This window comes from Chiloscyllium punctatum, chromosome 19 (genome assembly GCF_047496795.1).
Source record: "Chiloscyllium punctatum isolate Juve2018m chromosome 19, sChiPun1.3, whole genome shotgun sequence".
Classification (NCBI taxonomy): domain Eukaryota; kingdom Metazoa; phylum Chordata; class Chondrichthyes; order Orectolobiformes; family Hemiscylliidae; genus Chiloscyllium; species Chiloscyllium punctatum.
This window is the reverse complement of record NC_092757.1, coordinates 58244765-58270057: the sequence shown is the minus strand read 5'-3', so window position 1 is coordinate 58270057 and position 25293 is coordinate 58244765. Positions and strand designations below refer to the sequence as shown.

The 25293-nt window shown below is 39.7% G+C and overlaps 1 protein-coding gene across 5 annotated transcripts in view; it reads left to right on the top strand.

Annotated features, from left to right (window-relative positions):
* The window catches only part of mks1 (MKS transition zone complex subunit 1), a 67253-nt gene that overhangs the window by 2746 nt on the left and 39214 nt on the right, over positions 1 to 25293 (top strand). For 4 of the 5 annotated variants that reach the window (XM_072589453.1, XM_072589452.1, XM_072589451.1 and 1 more), the window contains exons 2-9: positions 2224 to 2351; positions 5036 to 5100; positions 9431 to 9583; positions 15519 to 15616; positions 17678 to 17806; positions 17900 to 18004; positions 19934 to 20042; positions 22939 to 22995. In XM_072589453.1, the coding sequence (XP_072445554.1) occupies positions 2312 to 2351; positions 5036 to 5100; positions 9431 to 9583; positions 15519 to 15616; positions 17678 to 17806; positions 17900 to 18004; positions 19934 to 20042; positions 22939 to 22995 (756 nt within the window). In that variant the 5' untranslated portion in view covers positions 2224 to 2311. Of the gene's footprint in view, positions 1 to 2223; positions 2352 to 5035; positions 5101 to 9430; positions 9584 to 10712; positions 10786 to 15518; positions 15617 to 17677; positions 17807 to 17899; positions 18005 to 19933; positions 20043 to 22938; positions 22996 to 25293 lie in introns of those variants that run through there. The other variant, XM_072589454.1, reaches the window with a different exon arrangement.

The following is a 25293-nucleotide window of genomic DNA, read 5'->3' as shown; positions in this document are numbered from 1 at the left end:
GGAATTTTTTGAAGAGGTAACAAGTAGGTTAGACCAGGGAAACCCAGTGGATGTGGTCTATCTAGACTTTCAAAAGGTCTTTGATAAGGTGCCACACGGGAGGCTGCTGAGCAAGGTAAGGGCCCATGGTGTTCGAGGTGAGCTGCTGGGATGGATTGAGGATTGGCTGTCTAACAGAAGGCAGAGAGTTGGGATAAAAGGTTCTTTTTCAGAATGGCAGCCGGTGACAAGCGGTGTCCCGCAGGGTTCGGTGCTGGGGCCACAGCTGTTCGCATTATATATTAATGATTTGGATGAGGGAACCGGGGGCATTCTAGCGAAGTTTGCCGATGATACGAAGTTAGGTGGACAGGCAGGTAGTACTGAGGAAGTGGGGAGGCTACAGAAGGATCTAGACAGGTTGGGAGAGTGGTCCAGGAAATGGCTGATGGAATTTAACGTGAGCAAGTGCGAGGTCTTGCACTTTGGCAAAAAGAATAAAAGCATGGACTACTTTCTAAATGGTGAGAAAATTAATAAAGCCAAAGCACAAAGGGATCTGGGAGTGCTAGTCGAGGATTCTCTAAAGGTAAACATGCAGGTTGAGTCTGTGATTAAGAAAGCGAATACAATGTTGTCTCTTATCTCAAGAGGGTTGGAATATAAAAGCAGAGATGTACTACTAAGAGTTTATAAAGCTCTGGTTAGGCCCCATTTGGAGTACTGTGTCCAGTTTTGGTCCCCACACCTCAGGAAGGACATACTGGCACTGGAACGTGTCCAGCGGAGATTCACACGGATGATCCCTGGAATGACAGGTCTAGCATATGAGGAACGGCTGAGGATACTGGGATTGTATTCGTTGGAGTTTAGAAGATTAAGGGGAGACTTAATAGAGACGTACAAAATAATACATGGCTTTGAAAAGGTGGATGCTAGGAAATTGTTTCTGTTAGGCGAGGAGACTAGGACCCGTGGACACAGCCTTAGAATTAGAGGGGGTCATTTCAGAACAGAAATGCGGAGACATTTCTTCAGCCAGAGAGTGGTGGGCCTGTGGAATTCATTGCCACGGAGTGCGGTGGAGGCCGGGACGCGAAATGTCTTCAAGGCCAAGATTGATAGGTTCTTGTTGTCTAGAGGAATTAAGGGCTACGGGGAGAAATCTGGTAAGTGGAGCTGAAATGCGCATCAGCCATGATTGAATGGCGGAGTGGACTCGATGGGCCGAATGGCCTTACTTCCACTCCTATGTCTTATGGTCTTATGGACTTCCTGGATGGGTCCACGCCCCCCCCCCCCCCCCCCCCCACCAACCCACCCTCCACTCCTGTCACCTTCCCTTGCCAATGCAAGAGGTGCAAAACCGACACCCACACCTCCCCCTTCACCAATATCCAAGGCCCTAAATGATCCTTCCATTTCCATCAGAGATTTTCCTCCACCTCCAGACACCTCATCTACTGTGTCAGTTGCTCTCAATGTGATCTCCTGCACACTGGGGAGACAGGACGCTAACTTGTGGAACATTTCAGAGAATGTCTTTGGGACACACGCATTCAATCCCACTGCCCTGTGGTCAAAAACGTCAACTCCCCCTCCCAGTCCACCAAGGACATACAAGTCCTGGGCCGCCTCCACCACCAGATTCTAGCCACGGGACACCTGGAAGAAAAACACCTCTTACACCTTGGGACCCTCCAACCACATGGGGATCAATGTCGATTTCACCAATTTTCTGATCTCCCCTCCTCCCACTTTATCCCAGATCCAACCCTCCAACTCGGTACAGCCCTCTTGAATTGTCCTACCTGTGCCTCTTCCTTCCCATCTATCTACTCCACCCTCCACTCTGACCTATCACCATCACCCCCCACCTTCATCTACCTATCACATTCCCAGCTACCTTCCCCCCCCCCCCCCCCCCCACAACTCCACCCCCTCCCATTTATCTCTCAGCCCCGTTTGGGCCCGCCTCCATATTCCTGAGGAGGAGCTTATGCTCGAAATGTTGACTCTCCTGCTCCTCGGATGCTACCTGATGACCAGCTGTGCTTTTCCAGCACCACGCTTTTTGACTCTGATCTCCAGCATCTGCAGTCCTCACTTTCTCCTCACTCTGTCAAGCTTCCTAGCAGGTTATTCATAGTATTAATAAATTTATTGTTAACCAGACAATTTCAATAATTTAAATGTTAAGTTGACTGAAGCAAGAAGATAAGTGTGTTCAATTTTGTTTTGAAGTGTGTGGCTTCAACGGGTAACCCCAACGGCAGTCTTCACTCAACATGTTCTGCAACCAGCAATTCAACATGGACAAAATCTCATTGAAATGTCTACGTTTGACACCCAGTCTTCAGGCAGAATGACAGGTAAACTCCACATTTATCACATGCAGTCATTGAGTCATACAACACAGAAATGGACCCCTCAGTCTAACCAGTCCATGCCTAACATAATCCCAAACTAAACTAGTCCCACCTTTCTGCACCTGGCCCATATCCCTCCAAACCTTTCCAATCTTTTAAATGTTGTAATCATACCCGTGTCCACCACTTTCTCAGGAAGTTTATTCCACATGCGAATCACACGCTGTAAAAAAAAACCTTATGTCTTTTTAAAATCTCTCTCCTCTCATCTTAAAAATGTGCCCCCGTCTTGAAATTCACCATCTTAGGGAAAAGACAACTACCATCAACTCTATCTATACCTCTCATTATTTTATAAAACTCTTATCAGGTCACTTCTCAAGTTCCTATGCACATTTTGCTTTCCTTGTTATTTGAATTACCAACTTGTTCCAAAGTGAGTTTAATATGGGATAATAGAGTTCTAGGCCACTGCATCTTTTAACAGTTTGGTTGAGAGTGTAGAGATATGTTATGCTGTACGACATTTGAGACAGAGTGATTGTATTGTTAGTAAAGACAAGCTAACTCTTTCATTAGCATTTCTATATTACTGTCCTCAAACTAATGTCTTCGCACATCTCCAGATTTGGGTGTATGCTGTCCTCAGTTTTGCTCTGCAGTTGAGTGCTCGAAGATTGCTATAAGTGTTCTTTTTCTCGAAGGCTAAGTGCCTCAGGGAGCATTCGAGGCCCAACCACCTTCAGGTGAACCATCAATAACTTTTTCTCTATCATAAGATCAAAAGTAGGAATGTTCACTGATTGCAGAATTATAATCCCATCTAAGGTTATTATTGGGAAAGTTGGATCCCAGAGTGAAGTCTGCTTTGGTAATCATGTTTGTTTTGGTTTTAACAAGGGGTCGGTTTCCCTTTGATACACAAGTGTGCAAGTTTTGTCTTAACAATAAAACAAATTAATTTTGCAAAATAAATTATAATAAAATAGAATGAACAATCTATTTACTTAAAGCACAAAATTCAAGTGTTTTAAATATGCAGTAAAAGTATCATCCTGTTAATCCCAAAATAGTCCTGTACCAATTCCAAAAAAAACCCAAATCTCTTCCAAACAGCCAATAGCAATCCTTCTACAGTACTCACATCAGCATTCCTTGGTTAACACTTCAGTAGGTTTTCGGTAACAATGACTTTGGCTCCTAGACCAGGACCTCTAATAACTTTATTCCTGGAGTTGTCATACATCTGAGTTTAAACAAATTCGCCTTCATGTTTTCTTTAGGATTTTATCTCAATATTTCCAGTCTGGGGCTGTCATTAATTCCTTACTCTAATGTAGTCTAGTTTACCATATTCTCCCCTCCTTAATTCCATCACTATTCAAACATACTTGCCAACTTGCCTCTTGAATCTTGTCTTAATTTCCTTCTTTTAACCTGTTCTAAGATATTTCCCCATTCTATTCTTACTGTCGTCCCATTTCCTTATCCCCGTTATCAGTCGAAGCAAACACTCAGAGACACAGTACGACTTTACCTTCATCTTTATTCAGGGCTCCGAGAGACAGAGAGAGAGAGAGAGAGAGAGAGAGAGAGAAAATGATTGTCCATACGCACAGAGCCCTGAGTTCTCAGTCTTCTCTCGAACAGCAGATTCTTAAGGAATTATATAGTTACTTGCAGGGAGCACCATCCAAAAAAGGTAACATCTTGTTGGGTGACCGTTACAATCAGCGAACATCAACAGTAAAGATTAAGCCATCTGGCTTTATACGATGGATGTTCTTAACCTTGTTAACTGGCATTACACAATGGATGCTTTTTACCTCGTTAACCCACTTCCCTTGCCTCCAGAACCTCTTTGTTTAATGCAAGTTCTTATCTGGTCAAAGTCATGCTAGCTGAGCTGTTATCATGCAACCCAAAACTTAACTCTTTCCCTACCTGCTCATACCTTATACACTTTCTCATTGTTGTGGTTCTGTTTGCCGAGCTGGGAATTTGTCTTGCAAACGTTTCGTCCCCTGTCTAGGTGACATCCTCAGTGCTTGGGAGCCTCCTGTGAAGCGCTTCTGTGCTGTTTCCTCCGGCATCCCCAGCTCGACGAACAGAACCACAACAACGAACAACCGAGCTACAAATCTTCTACCAAACTTTGAACTTTCTCATTACCACCACTGGAATATTGCCTATCCCGAAGCTATTTCCACTCCTGAAACATTCCTCCATTTTATCTTGATATGTAATAATGCTTTTCAGCATTCTCTCCTTACCCATGGTGAGGTATTACCCATTTTTCCCTATCTATGCAGAGATACGTAAAGTAAAAATTGCCATAGTCCCAGAGGACCAAAGGGCTGCTCTCTCATTTAGAAAAAGAGACATTATGCTGGTTTAACCTGACAGTTACTATGTCTCAAGTAAGAGGCAATGTCGAGAAGGTGGGCTCTTCATGTTGATCACAGCCAGTACAGAAATTGAAACCACATTATGCTGTCACAAATTAGCCATATAACTGACTGGGCTAACCGACACACTCCACCTAGCATACAGAGAATCCCCTATTGTTTCTTTACCTATACTAAGATGTTCTCCTACTCTATCTTTATCTATGTCAATGTATTCCTTAATTTTGTCCTTTTTTGAGACTGCAACAATATTTGTCATTTCTTTCCTTCATTTTTTAGGTGGTTATCGGACACATGACCAGGAGGAGGTTGTGGTGGGTTGGCAGGAGAAGCTATTCAGTCAGGTAACTCATCTGTCATTTTACTGTGATATCAGAACAATAGTGATTGATTTTGAAGTTTACTGTTAAGGCGGAAGGATATTATTTGAGGGATATACTTCACTTTATACTTTGCTTTACAATATACTTTTAAAACAAACAACCGTAAATTATAGATTAGAAGCAGCCCTATGCTAACATCAGGTCCACTAAATTACATAATTTCATTTTAATCAAATTGAATTCATAAAGGAGTCACTATTTTAAGACTAGATTGACAGGTTCAGTGCTCTGAGTGTGCTGGTGTGGTAGGATTTGTGGGGCACAATTATGTTGGTGTGATTTAGAGGAGACTGATTGACCTCAGACTATTCTATAGGTGGTCTGTAACCTTACCACTGAAGTCATTGGGAAGTAAAGATGAAGCTTTTTTTCCCCTTGCATATTAAAAATTTGTTAGATACTGCTTCTACTCCAGTGACCAAATGGGAGGCAAGCCATTTTACTTGCACAGATTTGAATATTGAGCCAGGCAGCAATGCTGAGCAGTTGCTCAGTGTAGTAAATACCGAACAGTAAGGGACTGGAGAGTGAGGGCAGATCGCAGAATCATTAGAGTAGTTGTACCACAGAAAGAGGCCATTAAACCTATTGTGTCTACGCTAGTTTTCTACCCAGTTTGCTACCTCCACTTGGTGCTATTTCCTTGTTTTTCCCTCTAACCCTGCAATTCTTTCCTCAAATTACCTTTCAAAAGCGCCTATTAACCATGTCGCCACCTCTTACCAGCATATTTTAGATTCTAACTACCTGTAGCATTAAAAGGGTTTTTCTCATATTGCCATTGCTAACTTTTAGCATTCACTTTAAACCTTTCCTTTCTCGATCCTTTCACCATTAGGAACAGTTTCTCCCTATCTAGTATGTCCATACCCCTCATGATTTTGAACATCCTTATCTTGGCTAACTCTTCTCTTATGCAAACAATGTCAATTTCTCCAATCTTTCTACGTAACTGAAGTTTCTATACATATAGACAAAGAAGTACACCACCTTGGCGGGACAACACACACATCCTAGGACAGGTGAAACAAAGACATGCCTGAGAATTCTTAGAGGCATAGCATTCTAACCAGAACTCCATCATTAAACACATCGATTTAGATCCTATCTACCTTCCCTTGAAAAAAAGAACCAAAAATGACGTCACCCACCTTAACAAACGAAGACTTATAAATAGAGAGATGGGACATATCACCAGCACTTCACTGGAGACTTTCACTGATGATATTACCTAGTATGGTGACAAAACATCTGAAAACGTCAGTGAACTAACTTACGTACTGAACTTTCTCATCCCTCGAACCATTTTTTGAGAATCTTTTTGCATTATCTCTAATTTCTTCAAATCCTTCCTAAAGTGTGATGCCCAGTCTTAGATGAAAAAAACATCCAGTTCAGGCCTTACCTATATTTTATACAGGTGTACCATAAATTGCTTTTTTACTCTGTACGTCTGTTGATAAAACCCAAGTTGCTGTCCCACCCAGACCCATATGCTTTTGTGTCTTTTTCAGCAAAGCCTTGACAAGGTCTCACATAGGAGACTTACAAAGAAGGCAAATGCACATGGAATACAGGGTGATTAATAAAGAACATTTAACATTGGCTCATTTGTAAGAGATAGAGATGGCTGAAAGTTGCTTTAGTGACTGGAAGCCACTGTCTGGTGGCATGCTACAGGAATCTGTGCTGATTCTCCTATTATTCATCATTTATATAAATTACATAGATGACTGTGTCGGGGCTGGATTAGTAAGTTTGCAGATGACACAAAGATTGGTAGGGTGATTAACGTTGAGGTTGGGGTTCTTTAGGCTCCAAGAAGATATCAACCAGATGGTCAAATGGCAGATAAATGGATCTGGGAACCCAGCCAAGGTGGTGTACTTCTTTATCTGGAAGGGCTCCTGAAGAAGGGCTCATGCCCGAAACGTCGATTCTCCTGCTCCTTGGATGCTGCCTGACCTGCTGCGCTTTTCCAGCAACACATTTTCAGTTCAATCAAGATATAGATGACAAAAACATGGAAGTTATATTGGAGTTATGTTTAACTTTGGTGAGACCACAACTAGACTACTATGTGCAGTTCTGCTCACCACATTCAAATTACACTGAAGTGGGTGCAGAGGTGATTCACTAGGATTCTGCCTGGGGTGAAAAATTGAAGTTACAAGGAAAGGGTGGACCGGCTTGGTTCGTTTTCATTGGAGCAGAGAAGATTGAGTGGTGAAATGATTGGGGTGTACAAGATTATGGGAGGCATGGATAGAGTGGGTAAGGTGTAGCTATTCTCCTCAGTTGAAGGGTCAGTTATGAGGGGACATCGGTTCAAGGTGAGGGGCAGGATGTTTAGGTGTGGATGTGAGGGAGAGCGTATTTATCTAGATGGTGGTGATGGTCTAGACTGTGCTGCCTGGGAGGGTGGAAGAGGCAAATTACCTCTCGTTCTTTAAAAAGTACTTGCATGAGCACTTGGCATGTCATAATATTTAAGACGATGGGCCAAGTACCAGTAAATGGGATTAGGTTGAAAGTCAGGTGTTTCTCGGTGTCGGAAGCCTTGACGAGCCAAAGGGCCTCTTCTGCACTGTGATTCTATGCTTCTCTTTTTGATATGTACTATTTTATTTTATATTGTCTCTCTGTTTGACCTCCCCAAATGAAAAGCCAAACTTCAAAATGATGCTGAAGTGTAGCAACTCTCCATGCACTGTCCCTAACAAATTATCCCCTCACATCTTTCATAATTGTTCTACTCTCTTAAATCTCAATTATATCTTTATATGTGCCTTCACTGCAGGCATAACACCATATTCTGCATTCTGTTCTATTACCCTGACGTACTTATGTAAGGTATGATTTGTCTGGATAGCATGCAATACAGTACTTTTCACTGAATCTCAGTACGTGACAATAGTAAATCAAATCAAACCCCTCTGCATTGAATTTCATCTGCTTCTTATCCACAAATTCCAACACATTCTGGGAAATCCTTGCTTTTTTTTTGTAATACTTCCAAGTTTCCAAGTATAAATTTGTAAGTTATGCCCTGGAGAAGGAGATCCAAGTCAGTCGTATAAGTCAGGGGTCCAAGGTTTATTACACTGATTAAGAATCTCATTTACCTCCATTCTGAGAAGGCAAAGATTTAACACAATTCAGCCAATCTCATATCCATGGTTGTACGGTCCATGGACTCTACTTTGCTCGCATCTGTTGTGAGACATATTATCAAATGTCTTTTGGAAGTCCATGTACACCATGTTAACAACATTACCCTCATCAACCTGTTACGTTATCAAAAATCATGTGAAAGTTAGTTAAATACAATTTGCCCTTAAACCATACTGATTTTCCTTACTGAACTCACATTTGTTTATTAGCTTTGTCCTGAATTATCATTTCTAAATGTTTTGTCACTACTAACGTTAAACTGAATGGTATGTAGTTGTTGGACTTATGTTTATACTGTACATCCTTTTATGAATGAAGGTGTATGTAACTTTTTGCCATTCTCTAATCCTCTGATAACAGTCTTGAAGTTCAGGAAGATTGGAAAATTAAAGCCACTGTGTCCACAGTTGCCACACTCATTTCCTTTGGTATCCTTGGATGCATCTTATTTGGTCCTAGTGCCTTCTTAACTTTTAAGTAGACAGGCAATCCAATAACCATCCCCACCTCCCCCATATCAATTTTTAAATTATTCATGATTCTGAGCCTCATGTTTCATCATGCTCTGCATCTTCTTTCCTCATAAAGGCAGATGCCAAGTATATATTTAATAACTCAGGTATGCCTCCATATCTATATGTCAATCCTCTAATCAGTTCCACTTCTATTTGTATGCCTGCAGAGGGCTTACAGAAATTGGTGATGTGAAAAGAACATTTTTTCTTCTCTTCATTTGTGAGATGAGGGCATCACTGGCTAGGTCAGCATTTATTGTCTATCCCTAATTGCCCAGAGGGCAGTTGAGTCAACCACAGAGCTGTGAGTCTGGAGTCACATGTAAGCTAGACCAGGTATGGATGGGCAGTTTCCTTTCCTTTCCTAAAAGGCATTAGTAAACCATATGGGTTTTTCTGACATGTAAAAATGGTTTCATGATCATCATTAGACTCCTAATTCTAGAATTTTATTGGATTCAAATTCCACCATCTATCTTGGAAGGATTCAGACTCAGGTCTCCAGAGTATTACCTGGGTAGCTGGATTAACGTTCCAGTGATAATACTACTAACCTGTCACCTCCCCTAAGAATTTTCTAGAATATACTGTTTTTATTCTAGTTTGAAATCGATCTGTTCAAGAGCGAACATGCCTGTCAGAGTCCTTTGGACTTCCAGTATCGCAATGAGATCCTGTCTTTGGAGGAAACAGAGAAGAAGAACTTCCGAATCTTCACCTATACTGACTTCGACCGATATACCAACATGCAAGAGGTACTGAAACTCAGTCATTGCTGCATTTTTATGTTAAAAATGGTCAACAATTCAGCAGACCAGGATCAAATTGAATTGCTAAGATTGCTTATAGCAGACAAATCCTGATCTTCCAGTTAATGTAATCTCTGTGGTTTTTCTGGAACATCAAAACAAGGTAATATAGTGTTCACAATACGGATTATAAGCATTTGATAGTGTTCCTCTGGTACTGTATATTGAATAAAAGAAAGTTAAATAAGTTTGAAGACAACCTGATATATGGTTGGTGAAATACTATTGTTTAACCGAAGAATAAAGTCAGTTGCGCTCTCTTAGAATTGGGAAACATCTCTCGAATAAGTAAAACAACATATTGAGGTTGGTTAACTTAATGATAGTGTGACTCAGTACTCAAGATCATGTCTATCTGGTCAGAAAGTATTTTGAGAATGGATGAAGATGAATCTCAGGAGCAAACAAAAAAACTGTCATTTGGTGAGTTGTGTTTTGTATAAAACCTTCACTATACTGTCTGCCTCTACTGATTCCAGCATTTCTTCTTCCAAGCACTTTCTTTCTTGGTGCCAAAGACTACTATTTAAACAAGACAGAGTTCCTTAAAAATGGGAGTTACTTTTTATGCATTTAATGGTGATTTATTGTCTGAAATTGAATAAAAACTGCTGTTGATATAAATAGTAAGCTACAGAATTATCGGCAAGCTTGTTAGTATTAGAATAGCAGAAGAATGTCACCAGATATTGTAATTTGAGGTGCATTACATGACCCTCCATCTTGCAAGCATTGTCTATTTACAGTGTTTATCACATATTTATATTTTGATGTCATGGAAGATGAATTTCAAATTTTAGACAAAAATTTTAAAAGGAGTCTTTGATTGTTAGATGTTGGTTATAGAACTGTTAATATTGGACCAGTGTTTCTGGAATTGTGCAGATTTGCTGAGTAGTACAAATAGGAAATCTTCATTGAAGGGGCTGTGTGAGTTCCACGTCAACTTATCTAAAAGTTTTGAGAGTGTTGAGATTTTGGAGAAGATTTATTACTCAGGTTGTGGATCAGGTTGTAAATTTGCTCACTGAGCTGGTAGATTTGTTCTCAGACATTTCGTCATCTTGCCAGGTAACATCGTCAGCGAGCGTCCAGTGAAACGTTGGTGTTCTCTCCCACTTGCTGTTTATCTATCTCAACTTGTTGTGGTAGGTGATATCGCTTTTGATTCTGTTTCAGAAAGGATGGTAAATGGAGTCCAAATCTATATGTTTTTTAATGGAGTTCCGGTTTGAATGCCAGGTCTCTTGGAATTTCCGTGCATGTCTTTGTTTAGCCTGTCCCAGAATGGATGTGTTGGCACAATCAAACTGGTGTCCCTCTTCGCCTGTGTGTACGGATACCAGTGATAGTGGTCATTGCAATCCTGTGCTGGTTATACTGCTGGTTTAGTAGTCCAGAGGCCTGAACTTGTAGTCACCCTTAAAAGTGGAAATCCAATGGCATTAATGAACAGGCTGAAGACCAATTCTTATACACTATAAAATTTCAGTTGCAGAACAGGAAAGTATACCAAGGAATTTTCTAAAGCTTTTAACAGAACATGATACATAATAATCCAATAAAAAGCCACATATTTCTAAACCTACACACAATATAAACAGAGACATCTATAGAAATATAATCAAATACTCACCACCATTTCAATTACGTTACAAAAGGGAAGTGAATTCCCAGTGGTATTTGGTGATTTTTGTTTTGCTGGAATGTTTGTTTCTCAGCTGTGGAATATGATTATTCTGGAGGGTCAGTTGTGGTATAAGAAAATGGCAACTTTCTGTGCAATAGTGAATTGTCTTGACTTCTTCAGAATGGGAGAGTGGTGAATTCCTACATTGAGAAAAAAGGAAAATATGTCAGAAGCATGATGGCATCATTGGAATAGGTATGATGGAGGTGGGAGAATGGAATGGATTCATTAAACAAGAAGCACACTGTAAGAATGTGGAGTCGAAGTAACTGTAGTAATGGTGAATTTGTCATGAATATTAGCTGACAGTCCTTTCATGTATATGAAAACAAAGAAGTTGAAGAAGGGAAAGGAAGAGTGAGAGATGAACCAGATAAAGCTGAGAAAAGGGTGGACATTTTGAAGCAAAATGGATTTATTTTCTAGTTCTAGATGAAAGCAGGAAGCAGAACTGAAACAGTCTTTGATGTACCAGAAAAACAGAGTTATGGGAGGGAGCCTGAGTAGGAATGGAACAAGAAATATTCCACAAGTCCCACAAAAAGACAGGCAAAATAGGGCCAATCAAGATTAACTACATATTGACTTGGAAGGAATTAGATTAATTAAAGGAGAAATTGTTCAGTGAGAGGAGAGGCTCTGCCAGACAGAGGGTGGTGGTGTGAATGTGAACTATTGAGGCCTTCATTTAAGGAATAAGTGGAGAGCCCTCAGACCATCCTGCTGAGGAATGGAAGTGCAGAGGGATTATGTATCCATAATGATAGTGGTTAGGGCCAGAAAGCTGCAAATCTTTGAGATGCTGTAGGGCATTAGAAGAATTGCAAATGTAATTGGGAAGAGCTTGGACACGGGTAGAAGAAGAGAGTCAAAGTGGGAAGAACTAAACTGGAGTGTAGGCATAGACTAGAATGATGAGTCTGGAAGATCAGCTCTGTTTCTGGATTGGGGAAGAACATAAAAATGTTCTGTATTAAATTGGGGAACTATGAGGTAGAGTGCTGTGGAGGGAAGATTTCTAAAGGAGATGAGGTCATTGACAATCTGGAAATAATGGCTTGATGTTCAGGTATGGGGTCACCGTCTATGGGAAATAGGAAGAAGTATCAGATAGTTGACATTTGGCCTCTGCTACATAGAAGACAATGTACTATTCTTGTGGCCAGGTTTGTTAACAAAGTCAGAGTTAGACCTGAGAGAACAGAGTACAGCAGGTTCAGAGGTAGTCAGCAGAGATATTTAAGGTGGTTGATTTCACGCTGACAGTTCTTGATGATGAGATTGTGAATGCGTCAGAGACCAGATGGAGGAGTCCATGTGAAGGGAGAATATTGGACACCCGTCAAAGAGTCCATGGATTTGAAGGCAGGACATCTGACAGCAGAAGTGGACATAGAGGTGAAAGTGACTGAGATAGGGTTCAGTGTTTTGCCGCTCCTGAAATTCATTGAGGTGGGGGTGTAAAGATATAAAACTGAGACTTTTGTTGAGTGCAGCTTGTTCAGTATGGGACAATGGAAACTCAGAGTATAGTGAATACACAACAAGAGATGGAATAAGGTGAAAGGTGGGTCAGAGGAACTGGATGGGAAAGGGTCAAGAGGGATGTTGGCACCCATAAATTGTTGGAGCTATCAACATCATTATTTCCCCATACAATGTCTATGTACACTGAATGTATCCTTTTCTTTTTTCTTTTATTTCTTTCTTCACTTATTGTTTATCTGTACTGGCTAGAATCATAGAGATGTACAGATGGACCCTTCAGTCCAACTCATCCATGTTGACCAGATAACCCAACCCAATCTAGTCCCACCTGCCAGCACCTGGCCCATATCCCTCTAAACCCTTCCTATTCATAAACCCATCCAGATGCCTTTTAAATGTTGTAATTGTACCAGCCTCCACTACTTCCTCTGACAGCTCATTTCCATACACACACCATAACTACTTGAAAACGTTACACCTTAGGTCCCTTTTAAATTTTTCCCCTCTCACTCTAAACCTATGTATTCAAGTTTTGGACTCCCCCCACCCAGGAAAAAGACCACGTCTGTTTACGCTATCCACGCCCCTCATGGTTTTATAAACCTCTATAAGTTATCTCTGATGCTCCAGGGAACAGCCTCTATCTATAGCTCAAATCCTCCAACCCTGATAACATCCTTGTAAGTCTTTTCTGAACCCTTTCAAGTTTCACAACATCCTTCCTATAGGAGGGAGACCAGAATTGTACACAATGTTCCAAAAGTGGCGTAACCAATGTCCTGTGAAGCTTACCCTTCAGTCCAAGTCGCTCATGCCGACCAGGTATCCTAAACTAATCTAGTTTCATTTGCCAGCATTTGGCCCATATCCCTCCAAACCTTTCCCATTCATGTACCCATCCAGGTGCCTTTTAAATATTGTAATTTTACCTACCTCCTCCACTTCCTTTGGCAGCTCATTCTGTGCACACAACATCCTCTATGTGAAAAAAGTTGTTCTTTAGGTTCCTTTTATATCTTTCCCCTCTCACCTTAAACCTATACCCTTCAGTTTTGGAAAAAGACCTATTCATGCCCTTTATAATTCTATAAACCTTTATAAGGTCACTCTGCAACCTTTGAAGCTCCAGGAGGAAATAGCTTCAGCCTCTCCGTATAGCTCAAACTTTCCAACCCCAGCAAGGTCCTTGTAAATCTTTTCTGCACTCTTCCAAGTTCAACAACATCTTTCATAAAACAGGGAGACCAGACGTTTTCATTCCAGTCCAGTTCCTCAAACTCATGCAGCATATACTGGACTGTAGCCCAGCTGTTATGTCTTCATTTCACACATTTTCATCCTCCCCTTCTTTTCCACAATTTGATGGTCTATTCCTTTTAGCACGTGTTGTCCTTTTTTATCTTTAATTCCAGACTATCTGGATTCTGTTTCTGCTGTCACTGTTTTCTCTAATGAATCCGTCTAATCAGCAATCCGTCATACCTTCACCTTCCCTATCCTTTCTATTATGTTATTATCCACAATGTTTATTTGCTATATCTCTTCTTCATGCAGCCATTTATGCGATTCCTTCCTGGAGATTACTGTATTAGCCCTTTTTTTTTTAATACAATGTACTTTACTGCACTAAGGATTTAACTGTTGTTAAGAGGTCTTTCCATACAGTTGATAACTATTTATTTCATTTCCTTTTTAAGTTTATTCTTGTTCCTTACCTTGACCTGACCTTTGCTGTCCTCTACAATTGCTTTCATCGTCAAACATGTTGTTTTCACAAGATTCCTCTTCCCATTTCTTCTACACCCCTCCCCACAACTCCCATGCTAAAAATGTATTCTAATACAGATAGTCTGATATTGAGAGAAAATTCTATTTATAATGTTAAAATATGACAAGTTTTGCATACAGTTAACACCAGAACTCACATTTGAATTGTTGAATTTAGTCCTTTTACTGGAAAAATGATGGGACATACTGATTTTAATAAGATAAGCATCACATATCATTCTTTTCTTTGCATGTATGTGTGGCTGTTTTCTGTATTTTTTTGCAGAAACACTCCTTTCATGTTTAGTGCTTAAGCCAAGTGCTTTCTTCATAAAATGTTGGTATGATATTTATCCAGGGCCATTGAAGTCAAGGCCAATACTTTGCTAGTACAAAATTCACACTCAACTGCCAGCAGGAGATAGTAGTTAATTTTTCTTAAATCCTTTTGATCCTAGCCCACTGAGATAAATGTCAAAGCTCAGTTACTCGAGGACAAACTGTGAATCAAATCTAGATTCTTGTACACTGAATAGATACCAGAGAATTCACACAGTCTAGAAGAAACCCATTCAGCCAATTGCATCTGCCTTGGTCTTTAAAGGAGCTATTCAATTAGTCACACTCCCCTTCCCCTGAGAGTTTTTTTTTGCTTTTCAAGTAAATATCTAATTCCCTTTGAAAGTTACGATTTAATCTGCTTCCATCAGCATTTTAGTACTAGAGCAGGCAGCTCATTGACTCAAAGAGATCGGTACAAAGCTTTCCTTTAACCTTCCACACCATGTATTGTGACTGGCTAAGAAATAGAGAAGCTGGTGACCATTATAGGGTTCTCTAAGTGACAATGTGACCCTGGTTACAGAGCCATGTAAATACTGAACCAAACTGAAGTTGTGTCAGCTGTTGGTAGTAAATGTGTATCCTGTTTTCCAGTATTCTCAGTCTACAACCACATCAGCAAAGGAGGTTCCATCGTATCTGGCAGAAAGGATGTCACACGTTCGACGCAGAAGGCAGGAGCGCAGAATGATGTAAGTGGAGAGATGGCAAATATTCATTTGATTAAAGCTTTGGAAATATTGAAGTTTTGTTCTAAACAGAGATACAATTTAAATATCTCTTAAAATATGGACTACCTTGTGCCAGCTTGGTAAAACGCTAAGCATTTTGCTTCAGTTGTTTTGAGTCTTTATTTGGGTCTATGTGTTAGTTGTGTGTTTCGAACCATAGCCTGCTACGGTGTGTGAATCCTTCAGTAAGTCCAAATTTATAAAGGCATTCCTTGCTGCATTTTTTCTTTCATCTGTCTATGAAGCAACCAATCTGTTTTGATTTTCCTATTATCATTCTTTTTCTAGTCTCTCTGACATGTTCTGTAATCTGTGGGTATCATCTAGTGTCTGTACTCAGTTGACTACCCTGAATGTGCAAGTTTGCATGTAGAGAATTAGAGGCTGTTTGATTGTGGGTGGTTTCACAACTGAGCCCAGGCATTGTCCTGTGTAGATTCATGTGAAAGTCATCAGCAAAGTGGGATAGTAGTGTTGCGGAGTTGAAGCACTTTAATGTGGACAATATCAGTAGAGATTTGAAGAAATTGCAGAAAAAAGGAGATTCATGTATCAAAAAGGGGTGGACTTCTTTACCTCTTTTTCCTTGTTGATTTTGATTTCACACTAACTTGTAACTGTACAGAGAAAAAGCTCAAAGTTTGTGAGAAGATTTGTAGCTCGGCTGCTCGTTGTTGTGGTTCTGCTCGGCGAACAGAACCACAACAACAGAGAAAAAGCTGATAATTCTTAGGTTACATTATTTTGCTAAATTAATTTATTGGGCATACTAAAGATTTTTATAATCTTAGGTAGTTTATAAGCATACTTGTCGTTTTACTTCATTGATTCCTGATTCTTCATCCTGTGTGAGAGCCTGGATAGTGATTACAGAATATTTATGGAGAACTAAAGATCTGTCAGAAATTAGCCTGACCAGGGTTTGCCTATGTCTTTTCCAGTATGGATCAATGGATTGCAATTGGGCTGATTTTCTTTTCCAGTTTGACTCCTATAGTAACAAGCCATGAAATTAGTATGGACCAGGTGTCCATTCTAATTTGCACTTCCTAGCTTTCTATGCATTTGGCAAGTTGAGAGTTTTCATCATACTTTTGACTTGTACTTTGCAAATGGTGGGCAGGCTTTTGGGAAACAGGAGGTGAATTACTTGTTGCACAGTTCCTAGTTTCTGACTCGCTCTTGTAGCTACAGTATTTGTGTGGATAATTACAATTAAATTTCTGATCGCCCAGGATGCAGGTAGTGTGCGATTTAGTGATGGTAGTCATTGAATGTCAAGGAGTGCTGGTTAGCTTCTCTCTTTGTTGAATATGGTCATTGCCTGGCACGTGTGGAGTGAATGTTACTTGCTACTTGTCAGCCCAAGCCTGGTCGTTGTCTAGATCTTGTAGCATTTGGGCATAGAGTGTTTCAGTATTTAAGAAGTTGCAAATGGTGCTGAAAATTGTGCAATCATCAGTGAACGTTGCCACTTCTGATCTTGTGATAGAGGGATAGTCATTGGTAAAACAGCTGAAGATGGTAGGACCAAGAACACTACTCTGAAGAACTCCTGCTGAGAGGTTCTAGAACTGAGAAGACTGACCTTCAACAACCATAACCATCTTCTTTTGTGTCAAGTATGATTCTAATCAGTGGAGAGCTTTCCCCTTGATTCAGTACATATATGTTATATTGTTTGCATTCATAGTTTCAGAGAGTGAAATTGCAAATCAGTAATGTTATAAGCTTATGTATACTAAGAACAAAAATAAAAGAGCCCAAGATAATTTCTCATTGAACTTCCTGTAACCCAGATGAGGCCTTACTCTCCACCTTTGAAACTATTTCTGGCTGTGAAAAGCTAGTATCTAACTCATTGCATTATTGTTCCCAAGAGAGGAGACTTCAACTTCTTACATGCGAGTGGGACTAGCTAAGTTAATGTAAACCAGGAATTGAACCTGGGTCATGCTCTTAAGGTGGGAAGCAAACTACAATGCCTTTACACTGACATTTTATGTTTACACTGACAATTAGGGAAGGGAAGGTTCCAAGGTCACGGATCATTACCTGGCAGCCAACTGAGGAGTTTGTGAGGAATAATCATGTCTTGAATAACCCTGTGCAAACGATGTATATTATGGGAGACCTGGGGCCCTACGGAAAGTAAGTCTTCCATCTTTGAGTCAAAATCATTCTAGACTGAATTTGGTGACATTGACTACATTTTTAATGGTCAATTCTGTTCTGATTGTCTAGACTGGGGAAGCGTGAGGATGAGTATGTACTGTGCACCATTAAAGTGGACAACAATGGTGTTCTGTCCATAAGACCAGACTTCAGTGGCTCCAAACCAGCCTACAGGCAAGCACTCTATTCTGATACCTCTGAGTATTAAGATAGTAGTCAATGGCATCTGTATTTCTTGCATTCTGTATTGCAAGATATTTTTGCAACTTGTTAGAGTTTGAGACACTTGGAAGTTAATTCAGTGGCTTATTTTGTGTGCGCAAATTCTTGGCCCAGGTCACTCCCTCCCGTCTGGATTTCCTTTGCAGAAATAATTTATCCAAATCTATCTTGTTGAATCTGTTGAGTCAACATTATTCTTCTGCTTCTAAACTTCAAGGGCTACAGTCCACGTTAATGGAATCCTTCCCCAAAATGTAACTCTTTAAGCCCTAATGTATTCTGGTAAATCTTTGCTCATCTCCTTCTAAGATCACACTCTCCATTCTGAGATGTTGTGCCCAGAACTTATCCCAGTTCTGCAGATAGGATCATATCATGGCTGGCTGCAGCTGAAGCATAACTTGCTCACTTGTGTTTCACAGGCTCCCTCGAAATAAAAGCCAACATTCCATTAGCATTTTCTTGCAGTTTGTTCACTGCAGATTTCAATGCATACAGACAGCCAACTCTTGTTAATCCATCACAACTTTTCTGTGCCATTGAGAAAATATGTCTTACATTAAAATCTAAACTGAAAACTAAAACATTGGAAATACAGAGGTCATTTAGTGTTTAAAAGTAACTGGTTAACATTTGGATGGAGACTGTGCCACTTTTGATTAACAATTAGGTTAAGGAAGATGCTTCTTTTACTGGACTAATTTGAAGGGAATGGCAGGCAAAAGGTGGAGGTGAGGAGTCCAGTGATGAATTAGTTTTGCAGGCACCTGAAGCAATGGGTCTGAAATATTGGAATGGGGTTAAATTACATGGGAAATGGAGAAGAAAAAAACGAAATCAGAAATGGGCACAGTGCCTGGTATGTCACCTTTTGTAACAAGGGTATGTGAACCTGTGCCTTGAAGGTTAAGATATTCAGCTGCATTTGGCCATTCCCAATTTTTGATAAATCCTGAATCAGCCCACCACAATTTGTTTATATCAATGCTTTGATATTCCTCCAGTGGAAAATGGAATTTAAACTACATATATGCTGACACCTTTGCTATTAACTATCATCTGCTATTTACAATATATCTCAATTGTGGCTCAGTTGGTAATAGTTCTGCTTTTGCGTCAGAGGCTGTCAGTTCAGGTCCCATTTCAGTGACACAGGACAGCAATCTAAACCGATGTTCCAATGCAGTACAAAGAGTTCCCATCAGGGTCCTCTTATGGAGCACAAAGGATTCCATGATACTGTTTCAGAGAGATGAAAGAGTTGTCTCTGGTGTCCTGAGCAATGTTTATCATTCAATCAATATCAGAGTGTCTGGCAATTTTCACATTGCTATTAATGGGATCTTGCTGTTGCAAATTGATTTCACCATTTCCTGCATATCAATGTCATCTCTTTTAAAAAAAAACCTTAAGAGTGTAAAACATTTAATTGTGAAAGGTGCTATACAAGTGCAAGCCCTCATTCATTCATCCTTTCTGTAAAGGGAACCTAACCATTGTCTTTATTATAAATTCTATCTGAAACATCAATCTTTCTCATTCAGCTGCTGATTGTTCAAATGTGCGCTGCTGGCATTTTTTTTAGTTTCTGAAGCCTTATAATTTTTGTTAGATTTTCTCCTCCAAAATTGAGATTGCTTGTTTATCAAATAGACCTGTGACATAATTTCCTTTTTGACCTTTTGGTTCTTATTTCTGTTAAAAATCACACACCAGGTTATAGTCCAACAGGTTTATTTGGAAGCGCCTGTTGGTTCTTCTAAATAAACCTGTTGGACTATAACCTGTTGTTGTGTGATTTTTAACTTTGTAACCCCAGTCCAGCACTGGCATCTCCAAATTGTTCTTATTTCTGACATTCTCCATTCTGGCTATGAATAGAATTGAGACTGAAGGAGAGAAGAAGGATCTATGGCTGTACACAATTAACAACGTATCCGTCACAGTCCAGAAGGAAGATCAGGAAAGAGAGAAAAATCTCTTCAAAGATGTAAGAAAAGTTTGCTTTTTTAAGTGAGGTGATGCTCATTTTCTTCAGGCTAACCTGGGCTGCATGTAGCTGTTGAATTATGTTGATTAGAACTGATACTCCTCCATCTCAGAACAAAGGTTAACTTGTGCTTAAAAGCCCAGTAAGAAATCATTATTACTTATTTTCTCATGTCTCTCTCTCTATGCACTAAGGCAAAATAAGGTGTGACAGAATGACGCCACCACCCATTTGTACCGTACACATGTGATCCTTCTTCAATTTTGAGCCTATCCACTAATATCTGTTGGAAGACGTACCTAATTTCTGGAGTATTGTGAGCAGTTTTTATTCACTTATTTAAGAAAAGATAGTATTTCATTGAAGGCATTTCAGAGAGGGTGCACCAAGATGATCACCAGCATGGACGATTGTCTTGGGAGCAAAACTTAAACTGGTTGGGACACTGCTCCTTGGAATTTAGACAAATGAGAGGTGCTCTCATTGAAACATGTAATATGTTGGGGCTTGACAGGCTAAATGTGAAGGGAACGCTTCCACTTATGGGAGATAAGCAGAGGGCTCAGGATAAAGGGGTGCCAATTTAAGTCTGAGTTGAGGAGGAATTTCTTCTGAGGGTTGAGTGCCTTTGGAACTCCTTGCCACAGAGAGCTGTGGGGGCAGAGTCCTTGTGTACATTTAAGACTGGGACAGACAGATCTTGATCTTTAAGAGAATTAAAGGTTAAGGGGAAAGATGAGGAAACAGGTATTAGGAATATTGGATAAGCCGTGATCTTATTGAATGGCAGAGCAAGCTGGAGTGTCTGAATGGCCTACTCTTATCCCTTATGGTCATTCTCAGTTAGTGTCTCTGAAGGCCATTAAATGTATAGCTAGACAGTTACAAGATTAATACAAAGAATACATCAACAGAAAGTGTGTTGCACTTTTTACAGTGTCACAGTACCATGAATTTAGCTAAGAGAGCACTGTACAAAACAGACATCAAGCCATTATCTATGGATAGTGAAGAAACAACCTAGTATAAATTCAACTGGCTGCTGTTTAAAATGGAATTGCAAGGAGGTGCTGTGTGTTCTGTTTTTTAAATATCCTGATTAGAGGTGCTATATCTTCTGCTCCTATGTGGTATTCCCTAGCCAGCAACATTTTGCTTTGTTCCTGCAGATTCCTCATAGGAACAGAATAAATAGCACCTTTTCCAGCATATGTTTAATTCAGATAAATGCGAGGTGCTGTAATTTGGGAAAGCAAATCTTCGCAGGACTTATACACTTAATGGTAAGGTCCTAGAGAGTGTTGCTGAACAAAGACACCTTGGAGTGCAGGTTCATAGCTCTTTGAAAGTGGAGTCGCAGCTAGATAGGATAGTGAAGAAGGCATTTGGTATGCTTTCCTTTATTGGTCAGAGTATTGAGTACAGGATTTGGGAGGTCATGTTGCGGCTGTACAGGACATTGGTTAGGCCACTGTTGGAATATTGCATGCAATTCTGGTCTCCTTCCTATCGGAAAGGTGTTGTGAAGCTTGAAAGGGTTCAGAAAAGATTTACAAGGATGTTGGCAGGGTTGGAGGATTTGAGCTATAGAGAGAAGTTGAATAGGTTAGGGCTGTTTTCCCTGGAGTATCGAAGGCTGAGGGGTGACCTTATAGAGGTTTATAAAATTATGAGGGGAATGGATAGGATAAATAGACAAAGTCTTTTCCCTGGGGTGGGGGAATCCAGAACTAGAGGGCACAGGTTTAAGGTGAGAGGGGAAAGATATAAAAGAGACCTAAGAGGCAACTTTTCATGCAGAGGGTGGTCCGTGTATGGAATGAGCTGCCAGAGGAAGTGGTGGAGGCCAGTACAATTGCAACATTTAAAAGGTATTTGGATGGGTATATGAATAGGAAGGATTTGGAGGGATATGGGCTGGTTGCTGGCAGGTGGGACTAGATTGGGTTGGGATATCTGGTCAGCTCGGACAGGTTGGACCGAAGGGGCTGTTTCCGGGCTCTACATTTCTATGACTCTATATGTCAGACTGAGCTAAGTAAACATTCTGTACTGAAGTGATTGTCTCTGTCTCAGTATCTACTGATCTTTCTTAGGTTCTTACTTATTCTATTCGTATCACTTCTAACAAGTCGTTTCTTATTTGTTTCTCCAAGCCGAAATTCTGTCTTTCACATCTGTTTACGGTTTTTCCCTAATTGAAGACATAGTTTCAATAGACAACCTGCTTTTTTGTTTAACGTTACTTCCATGAAGTTTGCTGCTTTTTGTTCCTGTCAAGCACATTGATTTCCAATGGCTGTGTAAATTCCAAGTTGTTCCAAACTGTTTGCGTGCCTCAGAAGGATGCTATGTTCCGAAAAAGATTAGAAGAAAATTCTAACTTGTTCTCCGACTTTTCTGTTGTGTCTTTTCTTTCTCATCTCTAAATATAGAGATTTTAGAGATTTATCTGTGAATACTCCTACGAATAGTTCCTTGAATATGTGAAGATCAAGGGTCAATTAAGGGTTTCCTCCATATCACTTGATCCAGACCTGAATACTCTTCACTCGTTCAATCCTCTGTTTCTTCTGTAATCTTTTAAAATCAAGCTGAGCATTACCTATGTATTTGAATCTCAAATTTACCAGTTTGCTTGTTCCAGCCCTTGTGATGTTTGATAATCAGTACTATTAAAATTCTTCCTACAGCTCCACCCTCAGCCTGTGTACAACAAACAAAATGAACTTGACTGAGTATAAAGTCTAGTTTAATATACACTAAAAAAAATTGCCTTGATGATTAAGCAATGATAAATATGCAGATTCTCATATTTAACTGTGTATCTAATTTGTATTGCCTTTTATTCAATTTCAAGTCTTGACAAATCAGATCTTACCCTTTTTGTCGACAGCTGTACAACAGACACAAGGATTACCTTCATACTTTGGTTGGAGAAGAATTTGAAATAGTAAGTTTTTGTTTTCCCCTTTTAGCTTTAATTTTCAAGAAGATGCAATAATTTTACATGTATTTAGATACGATGCGTTGGTCGCAAGATTGATAGATTTCCAATATAAGCAAGTCCGCATAGAGTTATACACACTTCAACCTGAATTAGCATGAAGCTGACCATTGCATTAGTAGTGAGCATAATTTCATTGAGGCGAAAGTTAAAATGTTAGTTATGCTGACTAGTATTTCCAGAGAGCAATTGCCATTTTTTGATATCAAATGGGCTATACTGCTGCTGTCTCACTAGCAGGTAACATAATTACTGTTCTTAGATCACTTTGCCAATAGCTTGGGTGGTATTTGGGAAAAGGGTTCAGCCATTTTGGTTCTCAAGCCTGAGTTTCTGTCTGATACCAAGATGCTATTATTGTATTCATCTCAGTGCATGGACCAGTAATAATAGGTGATTTTAATTTTTATAATGACTGAGTAAAATTATCAACCATAATGCAATTAAAAGTCACATGACACCAGGTTATAGTCCATATTAATGCAGTGAAAGATCAATTCCTGAAATGTATACAAGATGGGTTTCTGGAGCAATACATTAAAGAATCAACTAAAGATTTAAATGTTTTAGATTTAATAATATTTAATAAGAAAGGGCTAATTAATAACAGTGTTATAAAGGAGCAATGAGGAAATAATGACTATAATATGACCGTTTTATTTTACGTTTGAAAATGATATGTAATTGGTTCTGAAACTAGTCAGAAATCTGTACAAAGGAAACTGTAGGTATGTAAGGGAGTATGGAAATGCTAAGGATAGTATTTAATGAAGTATTACCTTGTTTCCAATATACATTCCTCTAAGATAAAAAAGACTATTATAAAGGTGAATCAACTGTACTGAACAAAAGAAGTAAAGATTGCATTAGATCAAAAGAAGTGGCTTATAATGATGCCAGAAAAAGCAGTAAGTCTGAGGTTCAGGACAGTTTAGAATCCAGAAAAGTGTGACCAAGGAACTGATAATGAGAGGGAAAATAATCTATGCTCGTGAGTAACATAAAAGTGGACTGTAAAAACTTCTTTACATATGTCAAGAGTTAATCATCAACAAGGACAAATATGGATCCATAACAAGCAGAGACAGGCAATTCATATTAGAAAACAGTGGACAAACTAACAATCAATCTTTGTCTTCACGGGTAAAGATCTCGAAAATCTCCTAAAAATACTAGGTAACCAAGGGAATTGTGAAAGTGAAGAATTGAAAGAAATTAGAATGAATGAAGAGGTGGTACTTGAAAAATTAATTTGAGTGAAGTTTTATAAAATCCCTTAACCAGATGAACTTCATCCTAGAGTATTGAACAATACATAGACATGTAGCTGCCTTGGTGGTTATCTTTCAAAATTCTGTAGATTTTGGAAAAATTCCTGCAGACTGTCAATTAGCAAATGTAACTCCACTATTTAAGAAGGGAAGGAGAGAAGAAACTGAGAACCACAGATCTGTTAGTTTGACATCAGTCAAAGGGAGAATGTTCTAATTCATTCTAAAGGATGTCATAACTAGGCACTTAAACATGATCATTTGATTGTGCAGAGTCAGCATGAATTTTTGAAAAGGGAAACAGGTTTGAAAAACCTGTTAGAGTTTTTTGAGATATCTCTTGTGGCATAGATGAAAGAGAAGCAGTTGGTGTCATTGATTTGAATTTCCAGAAAGCTCTAAATATGATCCCACTCAGAAGCTTAGCAAACATAATTAGAATACATGGGATTTGGTTAACGTACTACTGTGGTTTGAGAATTGCTTAATAGGCAGAAAACAGAGTAATAAATTATGGCAGAGAGGAATAAATTATGGCAGAGTGTTACTACTGGCGTACCACAGGATGAGTGCTTGACCCACAACTGTTCCCAGTGATTTGGGGATGTAATAATTAAATGTAATATTTCCAAATTTGATTACGACATAAATCTGGGAGGGAATGTGAATTTTAAAGAGGATACGGGGTGGCACGGTGGCTCAGTGGTTAGCACTGCTGCCTTGCAGCGCCAGGGACCTGGGTTCAACTCCAGCCTCTGGCGATGGTCTGTGTGGAGTTTGCACATTCTCCCTGTGTCTGCGTGGGATTCCTCTGGGAGCTCTGGTTTCCTCCCACACTCCAAAGATGTGCAGGTTAGGTGGATTGGTGAGGAAACGTCTGAAAATGAACCTTCTAGCTCAGCGAGCAAACCTACATCCAGAGATATCTCTATTTGTTCATCACTTTCTCTCTTCACCTGCGATTCAATAAGAA